Here is a 19,666-nt window from a genome sequence, read left to right on the forward strand (position 1 = left end):
TAAAATATAATTGGGAAACAGTCAACAAAATAAAATAAAAATACAATAAAAATGGCATTAGATTTTAAACTATAAATGTTGCTTACAGGAATCCTTAACTGTGGTTAGTGGTCCCATTTCGATTTGATTTTGACACCTCTGATCTTGACGACAATCTTAATGTGCTTTAACAAAAGCACACTTTTTAAAATACCAATATTCTTTTAACAAATTTTATATTTGTAAGACTTGGAACTCTGTGGTTTCTGAAGAAATGTAAATAAGTATGAGCTAGCAGGCAACAATACGTTATAAACAGAGAATTGCAAAGAAGAAGCGGTTGGTGGATAAATATTTATTAAGCACTAGAGTAAAGGATATCAGCAGTAGCCAGGTAGCATAGTGCATAGAACACCTCAGACTCTTATTATCTGTGTTTGGCCTTTGGGCAAGTATTCAAGCCTTGTCAGCCTCAGTTTCTTCACCTGTGAAATGGGCATAATAATATCTACATCTACCTCCTAGGGTTGTTGTTAGAACCAAATGAAATAATATATTTAAAGCTGTGTGTAAATGTTAAAGCACTGTATAATGCTATCAACATCATTATTATCAAAGAAATGTATCATCAAAAACCAGAGGTGGTTATGTTGCATGAGTAAGAGAGAGCCCACAGGTAGACCATGTGGTAGACTCTCAGTGACAGGATAAATTGTACTCTCATGGCCACTTTGTGATGAGCTTTTGGGAGGACATGAACAAGAGTTCCATGGGTTGTTAATTGCGTCATGGAAGGAATATTCACATTAATGAGTTTGTATATCCATTTGGCCATATTCCATTCATTTAAGCAGGTGGCCTAAATGCTTCAGTTAATCTACATTTTTTATTGATGGTACTTAAATGTTAAATTTTTTTTGAAAAAAATATTTGATTTTATAAAAGCAAAAAAAAAAATCAAAGTTTCATAGCTCTAGAGTTGGAAGGGACCACAGAAACTATTTCATTAAGGACTTCTTAACCTTTTTGTGTGTTATGGATCTCTTTCTCAGTCTGGTGAAACCTATGAGTTCCTCCTCAAGAATAATGTTTTTAAATGTGTAAAATAAAACAGGATTATAAATTAGACCAATTATATTGGAATAATTATCAAAATACTTTTGAAAAATAAATTCATGACTCCCAAGTTAACTCCTACTCTAGTTCCAACCCTTAATTTTGGAGATGATGAAACTGAAGCCTGGGAAAGGTAACTTGCTGAAGGTTAAACAGGTAGTAAGCATCAGAGGAAGGATTTGGACCCAGGTCCAAATCTCTGACTCCAGAGCTGTTCTTCTTTCCATGGTACCACACTCTTTCCCCTTTACATTTTTGAAAGGTGCGGTTTTATTTACAAGTTAATGGAACTTGTGTATTAGTCCATAGAAAGTAATTGTACCACTTCCCCTTACCACCCCCCACTCCCCCATCACCACCCTCTACCCCCCCCTTTACCACTCCTACCCCCCTTGCCACCCCACCCCTCCTTGTCACCCCTACCTCCCCTGGCCACCCCTCCAACCCCCATTAAGCAGCTGCTTCCCTGCCTGCATAGTCTCTGTGACTTAGGTAGCAGCTCAGTGCCAGCCTGAATGCCTTTGCACCACCTCTTTCTGTCCTCCTTTGCTTACCTCTAACCACTCTTTTCAATTCCCATCAGGTGATGATCCTTAAATAATCTTTCCTGTTTCTCTAGGCCTTCTGCTTTACCATCTCTGCAATTAGTCTCTCTTCCAGCAGGTGGCAGCCACTTTCTTTGCCAAGGGACCAAGCCACTCACCTGGCTAGGATGAGACCAAGTCTTCAAAACTTTTAAGTGTAAACTAATTTTTTTTTAAGATCTATGATCCAGTCAATTTTTCTTTTTTAACTGACTTAGACACCAACTTCTTCCTGAGTAGTTTTAATTAGTAAAGTTTTGCAGGGAAGAAAGGCAAAGCCTTAAAAAAAATCTTCCACATAAGTGTTCTCCTCTACACCTAGCAATCCTGACAACAGCCTGAGTATCCAGTTACCAGAAGGGGGAAGCAGGGCAAAGTTTACAGAGACCTGTATGGTGTGGGAATGTTTTTTCTTTCTGTCATAGCCAAGTAACTGCTACTGTGGTCAAAGTGAAGGCTAGCCTCTCTCCTAGAAGGTTCCAGAAGGTTTGGGGAAAGTCCTTATATCCTATGTCCCTTAGTGTAAAAGCAGAAACAAGATCCGAAGAGGGAGAAGGCAACGCTGACCTTTGTGAGGGAATGACAGGATAGAAGAACGAAACAGAAGAGAAAGGGAGTAGTAATAATAATGATCATAGCTAATATTTGTATAATGCTTTAAGGTTAGCAAAGTGCCATACGTAGATTGTCTCAGTGAGTCTCACAGCACTGCTGTGAGGTAGATGCTATTATTAGCTCAATTTTGCAGATGAGGGAACTGAAGCTGAGAGAGGTTAATTGACTTACCCAGGGTGACACAGCTAAAAAAGTATTTGTGATGCAGAATTTGAACTGATCTTTTCACAGTATTAGATAAGTCTCTCTTCCAGGGGAGAAGAAAGCTGGACTCTCTCTGGAGTAAGTAGCTGCTTGTCCTCTAAGGAATGATGATGTGGACCTGATCCAAAGGTGCTGCCAAGAGAGCAGTCGCCAGCTAAGGATTAGAGGAGAAAGAGATGATGACCCTGCAGGGACACATGGAGGCAGCTATGGATTGACCTGACATTAACAAGTGAGGTCAGCTGTCTTTCCCTAGCATGTATCCAACATGTATTAGAATCCCCCAAGATTTGTCCCACTAGATGACTACTACCCACTTATGAGCAGTCATGAGAGCACAAATGATAATGCCAAAAGAAATCTACAAAGTACTTTTAAGGATTGTGAAATCTTGGGCAAGAAACTGCTTCTTAGATTTGTAGAAGTGGAATGATTTCTAGAAACTTGAGAGGTTGAAAGGAATTTGGGGGTCATGTAGTATACCTTCCAATAGAGTAAGGTTTATTGGAGTCACAGAAAAGAAGCAATATAATGAATATGACTACTTTGCTAGCTCAATAGTACTGTTAATATTTAATTTCTGTAATTGTCATGATTTACATGCATCATATCATTCATAAGCGATCCTATTTAGTGCATTTCTCTACGGCAAGTCAACCCAGGAGGGTTTGAAAATTCTCCAAAAAAAGAATTCTGATGAGGAGGGGAAAAATTGTAGTTATGGAGATTAGGAGTTCTTCACTTTTCTTGGCTCATGAACCCCTTTGGCTGTCTGTTGAAGCCTATGGACCCCTTTTCAGAGTCATGTTTTTCAATGTGCAAAATAAAATATTTAATAATGCAAAGGAAACCAATTAAATTTAAATGTTATCATTTTTTTAGAACAAGTTTATGAGTCTCAGAGTAAGAACCCCTGACTTAAAAAGACAGGGAAATCATGTTAACTTAATTTTTTTTAAAACACATGCTCAGAAGTTTTTAAGAAAGAAGAAGAGGGCAGCTAGGTGGCACAGTAAGTAGAGCACCAGCCCTGGAGTCAGGAAGACCTGAGTTCAAATCTGGCCTCAGACACTTGACATACTTACTAGCTGTGTGACTTTGGGCAAGTCACTTAACCCCTATTGCCCTGCCTTTCTCCCTCCAAAAAAAAAAAAGGAAGAAAGGATGTCTACAAGTATGGTATGGTCCTATAAGAATGATGTCAGGTGTATTGAAGTTCAGAAGGAGGTAAGTCTGGCTAGGAATGTGAAGAAAAACAACAAAAAGAGTTTTTAGTTACTACATTTAGTTATTTAGTTACATTTTAAATTACATTTAGTTACATTAGTTATAAGAATTTTAATTACATTTGGTTATATTTTAGTTACATTCCCTAATTAATGTACATAATTTAGTTACATACTTAGGGGAAAAGAAGGAAATTTTAAAAGGCATAGAAAGATGCCTCTGGGCAGATGGGATGCTGATAATGGACAAAAGAGAGAATTTCATTTATTTTTTGCTCTTGCCAAGAAAAATTATCTTTGTACTGGAAAGGACAAAAATGACTGATAAAGAATTGAGACCAAAGGGAAGGGGGTGGGGAGATAGTAAAAAATCATTCAGCTGCCCCTGACGAATTCCTATCACCAGGTTAAATGAATTAGGTCCTACAGTACAAAAAGAATTAATGCAAGGCTTTTTAAATTTTCTTTTGTCATGGACTCCTCTCGCAGTCTGGTTAAGCCTATGGATCACCTTTCAGAATAACGGATTTTTAAAATTATAATTGAAGGAAATGCTAAATTTTAATTAGAGGTTAGTGGAAATAGAGGTGTCATTGTTCTGCGCTCCCCTGAAATCTATGCATATCAAGTTAAGAACCCCTGAATTAATGAATGTCGTGGCTGAGCCATTGTCACTGATCTTATTTAAAAAAAAAAAACATGGAGAATGGGAGACAGGGCTGTAGGAGCAGAGAAGAGAAAACTTCTTAACTCTTAAAAAAAGAGAAGGAGGTGGAATTGAAAACTGTAGGCCAGTGAACTTGACTTTGATTCTGGACAAAATTCTAATACCTATTAATTATGAAAAGAGTACTTGGAGAATGTCTAGAAAAGGAAGCAGTCACAAAAAGAGGCAGTCTGTATGGCTTCAATGAGAACAGGTCTTTTGCCCAGTTTTCTAAATCAATTTTTTTTTCAGCTCTCAAGTATTTAATTACTTTCTTTCCTCACTGAAAAAAAAAAAAACCTCATCAAAATCCTATAACAAGTACACAGAGTCAAGAAACAAATTCTCATATTGGCCCAAAAGTATGTGTCTCCTACATATTTAGTCCTTTACCTTTCTGTCGGGAGGTCAGTGGCATTTTTTTACACTGGTCCTCTGGAATCAGGGTTGATCATTGCACTGATTTTAAGTCTTTCAAAATTATTTCTTTTTTTCTTTTAGACTCAGACACCAGAATACAAATACCGAATAAAGAAAAGGAAAAAATCAAAAACATAAATATTAAAACTTAAATACAAAGTAACAAAAGAAAAAAAAGCATGTCACATGCATAGCAGAACAAAAAAGAGGATTCAAAATATATAGCAAGAAATTTTCACTTCAAGAAAACCTGTGTGATAAATACAGGTTGAATTGAGAGCTGTCCATCTTTTCTTTGCTTCTTTGTAAGTTTTCTTTAGTTCTCTGCTGTGCACTTTTTACTTTGATCTTTTTTCCCCTTTAGTTGCCCCCCTTCAATGCTACAATTTAGTATGATTATATTCACAGATAGATATAGATATATACATATGTGTATATATATAACATATATATACATTTATTTTCCCTAACAAATTCTACTCCTGATCTTTGTTTTTATGTTTGTAGCTCTTATTTCCTATTCCTCCTGGCTCTTCTACTTTACTTGCCCTCCTATTACTTAGCCTGCCCCTCCCCCCTGGGAATAATCCCTCCCCATCCTCCTATTCCCATAAATCTAAACACTCTTCTATAACCCCCTGTAACCTATTCCCTCAGTATCCCCTCTAAAGATCCCTTCTTTATCCTCTCCCCCTCCCTATCACCTTACCATTTTATTTCTTCTGAATTTAGAAGACTTTTATACTCTTTTAGATATATATGTATTGTTAAATCTTAAATTCATTCCCAATCCAATTCCCAGAACTGCCAGCCCTCCTCCCACATCTACTTCCTCTGTGTCGATTCTTCCTCTTGCACCTCATTTGTATAAAATAATTACTCTTTTTAGCTGTTTCTAAATGGTTTTGCTTTTTAAAGTCATATCACACTCAGGTCACTTAGACATATGTTTTACATTTTACATACATAAAAGGTAAATGGTCTATCCTTATCGAATCCCTTAGGATCCATCTTTGGTATATACCTTATGTTTCTCTTGGCTCTTGTATGTCAAATCTTCTATTAAGTTCAGGTTTTTGTTTTTTAAAACAAAGTCCTAAAAGTCTGACAATGTTTTTTTTTTTATTTTGTAATGTTGTTGTTATAGTATAAATTGTTCACCTGGTTTTGCTCACTTCACTCTGCATCAGTTCATTAAAATCTTTCTAGATTTCTCTGCCTAAACATTCCTTTCTCAGTAATATTCTATCCACTCCTTTATCATAATTTGTTCAGCCATTCCCCAATTGATGGCCACCCCCTTAGTTTCCAGTTCTTTGCCACCACAGAAAGAGTTGCTATAAATATTTTTGTGCATACGGGCCCTTTTCTTTTTTCTTTCATCTCTTTGCTGTCTAGGCCTACTAGTGGTAGATTGCTGGATCGTAGTGTAGTAACTTTTGGGGCATAGTTCCAAATTTCTTTCTTTTTCCTTAAAATATTTTTCTTTATTTTTCTTAATTACATGTAAACCCCAAATTTCTTTCCAGAATAGCTGGAATAATTCACAGTTCTACCAACAGTGTGTTAATGTACTTGTTTTCCTTCAGCTGCTTAGTATTACTTCATTGTCTATATTATCCTGTACTTTATACTTCTTTGAAATGTCCAGTGCATGGTGTAGAGCCTTGCAAAGTAAACCTTCCAGTCAATAGGTCTGAAACCAATATGTCCTTTATGACGTTTGCTTCCTATGTATAAGCATCAGTTCTACAATAACCAGATTGCTATGTACGGTGTCCAGGGACAGTTTCACACAGTTTTATAATGTCACTTCAGAAGTAACCAGCAAAATTTCAGACACAGCGCTATAACATCATTTAATCAACTAGTCGGGATTATAAGAGTTTCATTAGGAAATTTTGATGTAAAATTACAGCTTATCAAAAAAAAAAAAGAAAGGAAATTCAAAATATTCTATGGATCCTTGCAGTGGTAGACTAAATAATCTTATTTTGACCCAAAACTCTAATCAGGCTGACTCAATTTAAAAAATATCCCAGGTAAGCCCCTATAGATCCCCACATGATTCTTATGGACCCCTCACTACCTCCTAGGTTGGATGCCCTGTGTTGAGCCATGGTCATTGTTTGCTGAGAATGAATATTTTTGATATCTGTCCCCAACGAGATCCCTACATCTTTCATGCTATTTTTGCAAAAGTGATAGATGTGGGCTAAATGGATATTTAACATACTGTTTGGCAGAAAGAGTCAAAGATTTGGGCCTAGAGAATGACTGGGCTTAGAGGTGACTTGATTTAGAGCTGGAGCTACAGCAGTTCCTGCATGGGGGACACGAATTAGTAATCTGTCCTCCCCATCATAATCCTGGAAGACGCCAGCGATCAGTACCTTGAACATCAGAGCTCTAAAGTACATGTATATGCCTGCCCTGGAAGAGACCTTCAGACAGGGAAGGAAAATTTCCACAAGAAGAGAGGTCCAACCCACAGCCCCATCCTCTGAGATTTCCCACCACCTCTGATAGCCCCCCACGTTTAAAAAGGAGCTACTGGGTAAAGAATGTTTCACCCTCCAGATCTGAGGTCACCACCTCTACGGCTGCTCCAGGAGCTAAATGACGCCTTGGAACTGAAAGTGGGAAAGAACCTGATAGAAGCTGTATGCATCACAGCCAAGTGAGGTCCACAAGAAGAGATTCCACCCCCTGTCAAGGCAAAAGACTTTTGGTAAAAAGTAAAGTTCCTGACTCCAACTGACATAAACATCTCTAGCTCACAGACCTCTGTTTCTTATTTCCCACATGCAACCTTTCCTTTGAAGTCTCACTTTTGGATATTCCCCGTGTTTAGCCCTCCCCCTTCTAGCCTCAAAAAATATTAAGGTGTTCCTTGCTAAAACAGATATATTAAGGGGGAGTTGAGCCTGAACCTCTGTTCAGCCTCCTCTCCACTAGGCCACATAAAGGAACTTATCCTCACCAATGGAAAAGGACTTTGGAGCTGTAAATGGATAACAAAGATACTGAAGTTGTGTTGGCCAATAGTCTGTCAGTGTCCCAATTGAAAGCTCAGCTGAATCTTTCACCTTCTTTCAGGAACTGTTGATACGCCTTCTCTGAATGACAGAATCCAGGCCAGCGCAGACCCCAAAAAGGTAATTGTGCTTTTCTCAGTAATTTTTGTTTTGTACATCTTGGCAAAATCTAGCCCTCTTCTGAATCTCTGCTGCTCTTCTTAGCAGTGGCTGAATAATCCAGTTTAGTGGCTTGGCATAAAAAGTGTAATGGAGCCAAGGGTTAAGGATGCTTTTCTGTGTCATGCATCATTAATCACTGCCATGAGCCTATGTATAGGTTCCTTTTACTAGACTTGCCTTTGACATAGTACAAAGTTCCATGTACATGTTTTGGTTGGTGATGTTGATCATTCCTACAAATGATCTGTGTCCACAGGCGATGGATGATTTCTTGAAGAGACAGAGGACAGGAAGATTCGCAACTGCAGAAGAAGTGGCCCTATTGTGTGTGTATTTGGCCTCTGATGAAGTGAGTGCTTCTTCCTCCTGGGGAATGGGTCCCACATCTCTGACAATCTGCCCACCAAAAATGATATTTTTAGGGAACTTGCAAACTTCATGTTACCGTATACTCCAGAAGGCCAAGTCCCAATATAATTTGTTCAGGGAAAAGCCAGTGAACTCATCGATTTGATCCAGCCCTTTACTTCTTCATCACTGCCCTTCACTTTTCACAAAGTGACATTAAGCATTGAAAACAATAAAGTAGTCATCATACAGTGTTCTAGATTTAGAGCTGGGAAGGATCTTAGAGGCCATCAAGTCTACACTCACTCATTTTGCAAATGAAGAAACTGAGACTCAGAAAGTTTAAGCAACTGGTCCAGGGCCACACAGTTAGAAAATATCCAAGGCAGGACTTGGATTCATATCTTGCTGACTCCTATCCTCCAGTGCTCTAACCACCGCACCACCAAGCTGCCTCCCATGACAAATAACAAAAATTACATAATTATGTAAGCCGTAACAGTCAACCTCCTCTATGATGAGGACTTTGGGTTTAGCCAGTTTGAGAGAACCATTTTAATTATGCCCAAGGGATGTTTTTGGCTCATAAAATTTATAGCTTGGGGTGGGGGTGGGGGGTTGGGAGAGAGTATAGAGAGTGGTTTGTTTAGGAAAATTCCACCATTCAGTTTTCATGAATTCCAACCAGTGTGTCATCATGTGTGGAAATGACTACTAATATTTTTCTTCCACTCTATATTGACTTCCTGTCCAAATTTTCCTTAATAACCGGTATTCATTTTTTAAGTGGTATGGAACTAGGAAGAAGAAAAGAATCTTATAAGACTCTAAAAGATTCTTTCCCTCTCTGGATTATATCTTTTATTGTTAAGTGATCAGAGAACACATCATCATCAGCTATCAGGCTAACTCAATGGTCAAAGAGCTAGATATGCAAAAGGAAAACTGGACGTGGAGGGGAGGGTGGGATTGTGGAATTAGCACCTTGTGGCAGGGAATTACCTTATACCACTTGGTTATCAGAGAGACCTAAAACTGATATGAGTGAAAAAGAAGAGGTCATCTGGCATTGTAGAAAGAGCATTGACCCTGAAGGCAGAGGAGTTGGGTTCACATTCACCATTCTGAAACTTAGTATGGGATCTTGGACAAGTTGTTGACCTCTCCAGGCCTCAATTTTGTCATCTGTAAAATGAAACAGTTAGATTTAGGGAATTTAGGGAGCTTCTGATGTCCTGTTTAAGCTAAATATATGATCCTGTGATCCTTACATTATCTCCAAAACTTAAAGTATGAAAAGGAGTGATCATATTCCTTAGAAAAATTATAAATGGAATAGATACTTTGGAGTTTTCCTCTACCTCTTCAGTACTTCAGTAACCTGTGACTTCAGTGGTATGGTTATTCCCTCTATTGATGTGAATCACCATTCCTCTTAGACTAAGTAAAAAGTCTTAGTAAGTCATTAGAGCACAAAAATTGATCACCCTACAGACAATCTAGCACATCCAACCTTAATTAGGCAGGTCTTAGACAAGTCTATCACCAAACCCAAACTTAAAGACTTTCCAAATAGGTATGACCTTCCAGGATTTACATTCTGCTTTGAGCTTCTAGCATCAGAAGAGGGCTTTAGCATAAAGTCACTTCTCCACAGATTATCAAAATGGCTGACTACTATACCATTCATTACTAGAAAGGACAGTGGGGGCGGGGGGGTGGGCAGCCAGGTGGCACAGTGAGTAGAGCACCGGAGTCAGGAGGAACTGAGTTCAAGTGTGGTCTCAGACACTTGACACACTTACTAGCTGTGTGACCTTGGGCAAGTCACTTAACCCCAATTCCATCCCAATTGCCTTGCCTTCCCCCCTGAAAAAAAAAAAAGAAGAAAGGACAGTGGGAGCTGCATGAAGAATGGAGGGCTGGATGCTCCTAGTATGTCTGGCTTCCCTTTAAGATAGATCTAAGATCTTGTTCAGCTGTGGAATTGCATCTACAATACAGGAGGACTTTGAGGGAAGGTAGAAAAAAAAGAACCTAGCTTGTTTAGATTTCATTTATATCTTTCTCCTGATATATGTATCTTAAAGAAATTATACATATATTATTTTAAGCTAAGGAGCCTATTCATATAGGGATAGGGACTGATTTTGTTGTTATTGAGAACTTCCAGATGAGATATCTCCCTCTACCAATGCAAGTAAGCACTTTCTCTGCAACTCATGATCTTAGAGACTTGCTTGGCACACTGAAAAGTTAAGTGATTTACCCAGGGTCATATAGCCACAATGTGTAAGAGTTGGCATTTGAACCCAATCTTCCTGGCTTTGAGACTGGTTCACATTAATTCAGAATTTATGATAATTATGATATAAATGGAATATCTTACTATTACTTAGCAAACTCTTTGAGTGCAAACTAATAAAGTAAGTTAAGTGTAAATTTAAGATGTCAACCTTTTCACACATTCTCAGGAGCCTTAAAAGATCCATGTACATACAAATAACTAATATTCACATTTTAAATCATACTTCTTTAATCATAAAAGCAGTTTTACCTCATTGACCTTTGCTTTTTCCCCCAAAGTGAAATTAAGGGTTGAAGACAAGAAAGTGGTCATCTTACAGGATCCTAGGTTTAGAGACGGGAAGGAAGTGCAACCCATGTATTTTCAGATGAAGATGCTTATGAGATAGTGCTTTGTGAACCTAGGATGAGTTATTGTACGTACTTAAAATACACATATATGCACATGTACATATACATGTGTGTATACATGTATTCTCAATATAAAATTATTCTATTACTCTCCTCCCCTTATCTATTGAATAAGATAAAACTTCCAGAACTGTTACAGTCACAAGTAGTACCATCTTTTCAAGTCTCAATGGTATCTATGAACTCAGATTTGTCACCTTGCATTAGAATGTCTCCGCTAACATTTGATAATAATGCCTAGCATTTATATAGCACTGTAAGGTTTACAAAGCACTTTATATATGTTAAAGTCATTTAACACATCTGTACTCCTTGAAGAGTTTGCTAAGCAAAGGTAAAACATTCCATTCGTGTCCTGATTATCATAAATTCTGAATTGATGAGAACCTGCCTCAAATTTTCTACATTTGTATATAAATATATGAAGCTATGGGTTTGTTTGGTTTTTTTTACAAAATCCACAGAAATTAAAGATTGGAAGGGACCTTGACAGCTATCAAATCCAACTCATGCCTAAAAAAACAATCCCCACTGCAGCATGCCCAATAGAGTATCACTTTTGCTTAAAGATCTCCCATGAGAGAGAAGCCTCTACCCCCAGCTCTTATTCCACTTTTGCATAATTACAATTATTAGGAAGATTTCTTAACCTTAGACTTTTTGTAACTTTCCATCCTCCTACTCCCGTCCTCTGGACACAAACGAGATAAATCCCTCTTCCGTATGACAACTATTCAACTCCTTATGGATACCTATTGTGTTCCTGCTAAGTCTTCTCTTTTCTAGGCTAAACGTCTCTAGTTCCCTTAACTGATCTTTATTTGATATATATTTAAGAGACTTCTCCTTCTTGGTTGCTTTCCTGGATCCTCTCCAGCTTATTAATATCTTAACTGTGGCTATCGGGACTCACGGGATCATAGATCAAGAGCTAGAAGGGATTTTCCAGACCAACTAGTCCAACGTCTTCATTTTATAGATGAGGAAACTGAGACAAGAGAGGTTAAGTGACTTGGCCACTGTCACACAGGTAGTAAGAGTTAGAGGTAGGAGTCAAATTCAGATCCTATGTTCACTCATGTGTGCTCTCATTGTATACAATCTCTATTAGTGATCAAATGTATGTGTTTCACATATATCATTATATATTATCATTATATAACATATAATTATTATGTATTTATATGATATATATATAATGTATTATGTGTATATGTGTGTATATATACATATCCATATCTATGAGTTTGACCACTTCCAAATCTACCTGATTATGCTTTCTAGCTGCATCTGTTCATCTTCTCTAAAAACATCTTATCAAAATTGTTTTTCCTTCGTGTCTTCAGAATGTCTTTCTTGAGAATGTCCCTGATTTCTCCTATATGATTATAGTTCATGGGATCTTGCCTATCCATTCTTTGACCCCTCTGATATCTTCTCTCCCAAAATCCAAGGTTCATGACTAACTCTACCTCACTTTCCTCTACTTCTCCACCACAAACTCGAGGAGGGAGTGGTCACTTCCCCCAACACTTCCTGTCATTTCTACTCCGACAACTGCTTCCCTTTTGTAGGTAAGGGCCAAGCCCAGAATGCAATTTCCCTTTGTTGGTTCTTAAAGGATGGAATTATTACCAAGACAAGTCAGTAAGTTAGCATATGCTCTAGAGAGTACTCCAACTGATATTAAAGGGGTATGATGCTGTTGCTATGGTACCATTACCAAGATGGCTCTTTTATATTGGCTATGCCATGGCAGCCAAGGCTACCTGCCTAATTCTTAAACTTTTGAGACTCCATGACTGTTCCTTATACCACTTCTAATCAGCCCTGATCATCTCACAGTTCTGAATTTCTTTATTCATAAATTGATGGGTAATGCTGCACCTTTTTTACACAACCTGTCACCCCTAATTCATTGGGCAGAGTGCATGAACCAAACTAAACATAAACTGTCTTTGAGAATTATGGGCACCAAGTAGAATTTAGGAATTCCTGATCATTGTACAAAATCACATAGGTTCAAAAGCTTGCTGTCAGCTAGCTCTGAAATAGCTTGGGTTTCCCAACTAAAAGAAAGCATTTTATCTTTATCTTGTAGGAAATTTTCAGGGAAGTTGTGGTGACTTCAAGTAAAAAAATCTGCAAAAAACCAAGGCTCACCTAAATGTGAGACTTTATCAACATGGGGTTGACTCAGAAAGTCATTTGCTGAGTTACCAACATTAATTCTTGGGTATTAATTGCTAAAAGTATTTTGAGTAATTTTGGATATGTGTGTGTGTTAGATAGAGAAAGAAAGAGGGCGGGAAGGAGAGAGGGAGGGAGGGAGGGGGAGAGAGAGAGAGAGAGGAGAGAGAAAGGGAGAGTAACAATAGATAACAAATCTGTTTAATCCTTCTTTTCTCCTATTTTTATCACTGCAGTCTGCCTACATGACTGGTAACGAAGTCATCATTGATGGAGGCTGGAGCTTGTGATTTCCGAATTGTAACGATGGAAGAGAAGCCCCTTCCTAGTTACCCTGAACTTGGACATGAATAGCAAACACCTAACAAATTTATGTAGCACTTTATAGTTTAAAAATCATACATTTAAATTTCATCACTAAATGATAATGAATTTAATTAGTAATTTTTTATTCCTCATATGAACATAATCAAAGTGATAGTTAATATTGATTCAATTACATGGTATCTAATCTATTACACAATCCTGAAATGTTCCTGGTCTTTTTCTGCTTCTTGAACTTTTTAGATTCTCAGAATAAAATTATGCTGTTCTCAGTTGTTTTTTTAAGCTGTGTCCTGTTTTTAAAATTTCAAGTAAAAGCAGCCCGAAGTGGAATTAATATATTCATTATCCTGCATGATTTTGGAAGCCCTTGTGATGCCAGCAACAGTGTAGGGAATTTTAGGTTATCATAGATGTGCAGGTACACACTGGTCCCCAGCCAGTGAGTTCTCTACCAACAAATCAGGCAAGAAACAAATACCAAAGAGAAACGCGTTTAATGAGGACACAACAGCAAAGTTAGCAAGGAGAAATCAAATAGAATCATTCTTTACCTCCCTATATACATTAGGAGACAATTTCCCATTACTCTTCACACTTCCAGAGTCATGCTCATATGATTATTACACCTGACATTGCTGCTTAGGCCCCCTTCATAGCTGAGATGCCTCTCTGCCTTGAGAGCTACCATTTGCTGGAGGCTATATCTGCTGTTCTTCTCTGAGAGTGTTATTATAATCACCACATTTTTAGGTCTTTGGTAAATCCAGCACACAGCACATCTTAATAGCCCATGAAAGACCTCCTTCATGTGACTGACAAGACCCTTTTCTGAATTTAATTACCCCTTCTCAACAGGAACTACCCCATCCCTCCTTCCTGATTAGTTTGGGGATAGTAAATTCCTTTTACCTCTAGTCATTCCCCTGACATCTAGTGTTCAGGGCCAGGCAAATTATCTTGAACCTTCAAAAAGCCTTTGGGAGGCACTTTGGAAGGGATTCATGGGGAGGTATCTTTGTCCTATATTCAAGCTACAGGGGCAAAGACCCTTCCTTTACTTTCTCCACAGTAAAAATTTGCAAATCACACCAGGTGCACAAGTATAGTTTGTATATGTGCATCAAATATTCCTTAATTTGTATGTTACAGAGTTATAGGCACATTAACCCAAGATCATTGACTACATGGAGGTAAGCACTACCTAGTACAGAAATTAGAAGCATATACATTACGACAAATTCATAGATCAATACATGGTAAAGAAAAATCACAATTTATTTATCGTAGATAACATACATGGTCATATATAATGTATATGTTGAAGTGGCACCATATGCATGCATGAACAGACTAAAGGCTGATTCCATTGAGCCTTCACCTTTCTACCACCCCTTTAGCAGAATCTTTCTCCTTCTAGGTTTGCAAAGTACAAAGAAATTAAACACTTTCCTCTCTGTTCCGCTTCAGGACAGGGACTTGGGAAAGTTCAGTTCTTGCTCTCTGAATAATGTAACACCCACCTTGGGCAGTGCCCTGAAGGATAACCTTGTGCTGCATATGATTTTAGACTTGTAAGAATGGATGCCAAGTGAAGTGAGCAGATTCAGGACAATTTATACTGTTACCTCAGTGTTACAAAAATGAACAATTTTAGACTTGTCTAAACTGATGAAGAATGAAATAAGCCAAACCAACCTAGAACACAGTTTATACAATAACAACAACACTGGAAAAACAAACAACTCCGAAAGCAATAAGAACATCTGATTTCTATTTGCTCTTTTTCTTGAATAAATGGGTTTACTCAATATTCACTATTTGTGACTGACTCCTCAGGGCAGGTCAGGGCAGGATATGTCACCACAATGTCTCTGAAGGTATCTTAGAAAAAAGACAGTATCTTGGAAAAGTACACTGGATTTAAAGTTCAAACAGCTGAACCTGCCTTGCTACTTACCAGCTGTGACAATTTACTGAAACTCTCTGGGTTCAAATTTTTCATTAACAAAACAAAGGAGTTCAACTAAATGATCAGTTAAGTCCCGAGGTAAACCCTCGACCTTGAGCAGGGTGGAATAATAACGATAATAACTAGCATTTATGTGCCACTTTAAGGTATGAGGAGCTGTTTACCAATATCATCCAATGTTATCCTCACAACAATCCTGGGAGGTACTATTATAATGTCCATTTTACAACTGAGGAAACTGAAGCACTATTTGTGACTTCCTCAGGATCACATAACTAGTAAGTATCTGAGGTAGGATATGAACTCAGGTCTTCCCCCATTAGATTTTAAGCTCCTTGAAGGCAGGGACTGACTTTTGCCTCTTATTGTATTGCCAGTGCTTGGCACAGTGCCTGGCATATAGTGAGCATTTAATAAATATCAGTCGATTGATTGACTGAAACTGGTGTTCTATCCGCTGCACTACCAGCAGTATGAAATAGTGGAATCCCACTTTAATTGGCTGAGTAACCCTGGCCAATGCAATTAATCTCTCTGAGTCTAAGCTTCCCGAGAAACAGAGAAGGAGAGGGGATAGATAAAAACATCTACCTTACAAGGTTGTTGTGGAGATCAAATGAAATAATGCATATCTATGAATCTTGTGCTATTACTAGCAATGAGTAGTAAATAAATAAAATATATTATTTATATGTATTAATATAACAACACTTTTATATTATTAACACATTAATAACATATCAATATATGTTTATGTGTATATATTAATATATTGATAACATTAACAATATAATATTATAACACTTTATATTATATAATAAATAAATAATAGCTTGAGATGGAAAGACTGCTGGCTCTGTACTCAGAGGACCTGGGTTTAAAACCTGCCTCTGTCACATACTACCTCTGTAACGCTGGACAAATCGCCTGACCTCCCTGGCCTCAGTTTCCTCATCTGTAAAATGAGGGGGTTGAACTGTATGCTTTTTGAGTCTCTTTCAGCTCTAGTTCTGTGATCAAACACTAGGACTTAAGTTTTGGCTTTGCCACTATCTCACATGATCTTGGATAAGTATTAACCTCATTTTCTGCACCTTTAAAATAAAAAGGCTGGACATCTCAGGTGCCTCCTATTCCCAAATTCTAGGATTCTACACAGACGGAGGGGTGGACAAGTGACACTGCTGCCTTTCATACCCCTGTAGTTATCATCAAGAAACTTCGATTTCTTCAGAGAGGCAAAATAACTTGTCACACAGCTAATAAATACTAGTGGAGAGATGTGAACCCTGCAAGATCTAAGCTAAAATGATGCCAGTTCTTTATAAATCCATATAAGATTTCAAGTGACAAACAAAAAAAACAATTTGTATTCCAAACATAGTATTTAAAAATATTTTTAAAAATTAATTTTTTTTTAAAAAGCTGAAAGGCAATTTCTGAAATGCACCATAAACACTAATTAACTGTCTCTCCTACTAAAAGTTTCCATTCTATACCCTCCCCCCAAAGTACAGCATAATCCAGTGAAATTATAATGTGTTTCCAGTCACATGGAATAATCCTAGGGATATATCAATGAAGAACTCATGACTGGGAAAAAAGGAAAAATATACTGTGGCAGGGGGAGGGGCAAGAGGAAGTTGGCACCAAGAAATTTTTGTACAATTTATGATAAAAAGAGCTCTGAAGGGGAAATAGCTTCACTCTCTATTTAGAAGCAGCAAAGGCACTTAAGGAGCAAGGATTTCAGGTCCATGCTTTCTTTTCTTTGACATGTAAGGATTTGGGAGGTGCAAAAGTTTTATGGAAGAACTACTGGAGGCAAAAAAGACACTCCTCAGGCCAGACCACCACTGATTCTGCTAAGAGAGTGAGAAAACAGGTAAGAATGTTTAATTTGGGAAGAAAAGTCATCAGGCCTAGCCTAGGTGAGAACTAAGACCATTTCCATAGTCATGTTCCTACTAGACCGAAAGAGCTGTGAAGAAATTAAGTTGTAGGAGAGTTTTGCTGCTAATTTTTATTTTAATTCCAGAAACTCTCAGTCTATACTCAAGTGTGCAGTACCACATGGATGTATAGGTGCCAGGGAGAATATATGGTCATGAATAACAGGATGAAAATAATTGGAAATGTTAGGTTTTTTTCCTATTTCTTAGGATCCCTCTCCTTACCTTAAGAGTAGGTGTTTAGGGTTCCACTAAAAAGAGGTCACTAGGGGTAGCTAGGTGTCATAGTGAATAGAGCACTGGCCCTGGATTCAGGAGGATCTGAGTTCCAATCCACTCTCAGACACTTGACACTAGCTGTGTGACCTTGGGCAAGTCACTTAACCCCAATTGCCTTGCCTCTCCCCTCCAAAAAAAAAAAAATGAGGTCATTACAATACCATCTGCCATATACATCTGGTAGAAAGGAATCATTTAGAAAATCTAAAAATATTTCAAGAAGTTATATGCTAGTAATGACTGACTGGGATTCCAAAGAACTAATGATGAAACGTGCTATCTACTTCCTGAAAGAGAGTGGAAGAACTCAGAATGTAGGAGGCAAATAGTTTTTTGGACATGGCCAATGAGGAAATTTGATTGATTTATACATGTGTGTGATGGGTTTTGTTTTACTTGTGTTCTTCTTTGATGGGGAGGATGGATCTTGGCTGATAAAACAAATAGAATGCTTAACAAAAACAAAAAAGAATACGTAAAAAGGTTATGTGTTAATATTGTAAAGACAAACAATTCTGAAAGATTTAGGAACTCAGATCAACACAAGGATGAGCCACGTTCCCCTGGACTCAGGTGGAAACATGCCACTCATCTCCAAAGAGAGGTGACTCAGTGAACAGGTTGAGACTTTTTCTTTTTCTGTTGGTCATGGCCATCTTGAGGATTTTGTTTTGCTTGGTTATATGTATATGTTTGTAATAGGGATTTTTGGCATCTTTTTTCTTTCTTAAACAGAGGAGAGAGGAGGTAGAAGGAAGAGAATGTGGACCTGAAAGTAAATTTGAATTTTTTAAAAGTTATTTGTTAGTAACTGAAAGAAGGAAGTTTAGGCACAAAATATATTTGTAACATATTAGATGAGTGGCATCAAGGTAAGGAAAAGGATGGTTTATTTGAAGGATTTCTTGGATTGTAAATAACATGAGTTCCTGTCCACAAAATAATGAAAGAATTCTCAACCACTGGAATATTTATGGGACTTAAGATTTCATATTAGAAAACTCTTGAAAGTTAGTAAATTGCTCTCTTAGCACTTTATCTGTATGTTACAGCCTGGCTTAGAGAGTTGCCTAGAGCACCGGGAGGTTGTAACTGCCCAAGGTCACACAGCCAGTCCCTGTCAGAGGTAGACCTTGACCCCAGCTCTTTCTGGCTTCGAACAAAGCCCGCTAACTCTCTTACCACTACTTGGTGCAGACCCAACAAATGACCAGATTTCTTTAGATCTAATCTGAGCATTTCAAGCAGGTTGTAAACATTATAGTTGCTGAGGCTCAATCACAGAAGGCAGAAAAAACTCCACGAGACTCATTAAGAAGACTTTGATCATTGGACGTAACTTCAGACATAATTTTGGATTAAAAATAAAAGGATTCAAAGTAGTCTTCAAAGATTTTTGTGGTGTTGTTGTTTTTAACCACACCTATGGTTTCATCTGTGTAAAGGGAGCTTTGAGTAAGAAATTCTCTCCCTCTCCCAAAGGAGAGAGATCTGTTATCCAAGAGCTGCCCCAGGGCACTGGGAGGTAAAATCACTCATCTTGGGTCACTTGGTCAGTTTGTCAATTGATTAAGAGCCTTCCCATGCTGGACCTTAGGGTAGTCTTTGCCTGGGAGGAGTAACCTATAAATAATTGAGAAAATACAAAATCTATACATAAAGTAAATACTAAGTAATTCGAAGGCACTGGGGGGGAGGGGCGATCAAGAAAGGGCTCATGTTTTTGAGGGGGCCAAGGAAATGGGGGGTTGAATGAAAAAGAGCCTTAAACTCTTGGCAAGATGGAGAGTTCAAGTTGCAAATTAAAATCAGATTGAGATGTGATGAAGAAAG

General features: G+C 37.9%; 1 protein-coding gene across 2 annotated transcripts in view; it reads left to right on the forward strand.

Annotated features, from left to right (window-relative positions):
* The window catches only part of BDH2 (3-hydroxybutyrate dehydrogenase 2), a 45,163-nt gene extending 31,257 nt beyond the window's left edge, over positions 1-13,906 (forward strand). For both annotated transcript variants that reach the window (XM_036762253.1, XM_036762252.1), the window contains 3 exons: positions 7,950-8,008; positions 8,307-8,399; positions 13,543-13,906. In XM_036762253.1, the coding sequence (XP_036618148.1) occupies positions 7,950-8,008; positions 8,307-8,399; positions 13,543-13,596 (206 nt within the window). In that variant the 3' untranslated portion in view covers positions 13,597-13,906. The remainder of the gene's footprint in view (positions 1-7,949; positions 8,009-8,306; positions 8,400-13,542) is intronic.
* The last annotated feature ends 5,760 nt before the right edge of the window (positions 13,907-19,666 follow it).

The sequence above is a fragment of the Trichosurus vulpecula genome, chromosome 6 (genome assembly GCF_011100635.1).
Source record: "Trichosurus vulpecula isolate mTriVul1 chromosome 6, mTriVul1.pri, whole genome shotgun sequence".
NCBI lineage: Eukaryota > Metazoa > Chordata > Mammalia > Diprotodontia > Phalangeridae > Trichosurus > Trichosurus vulpecula.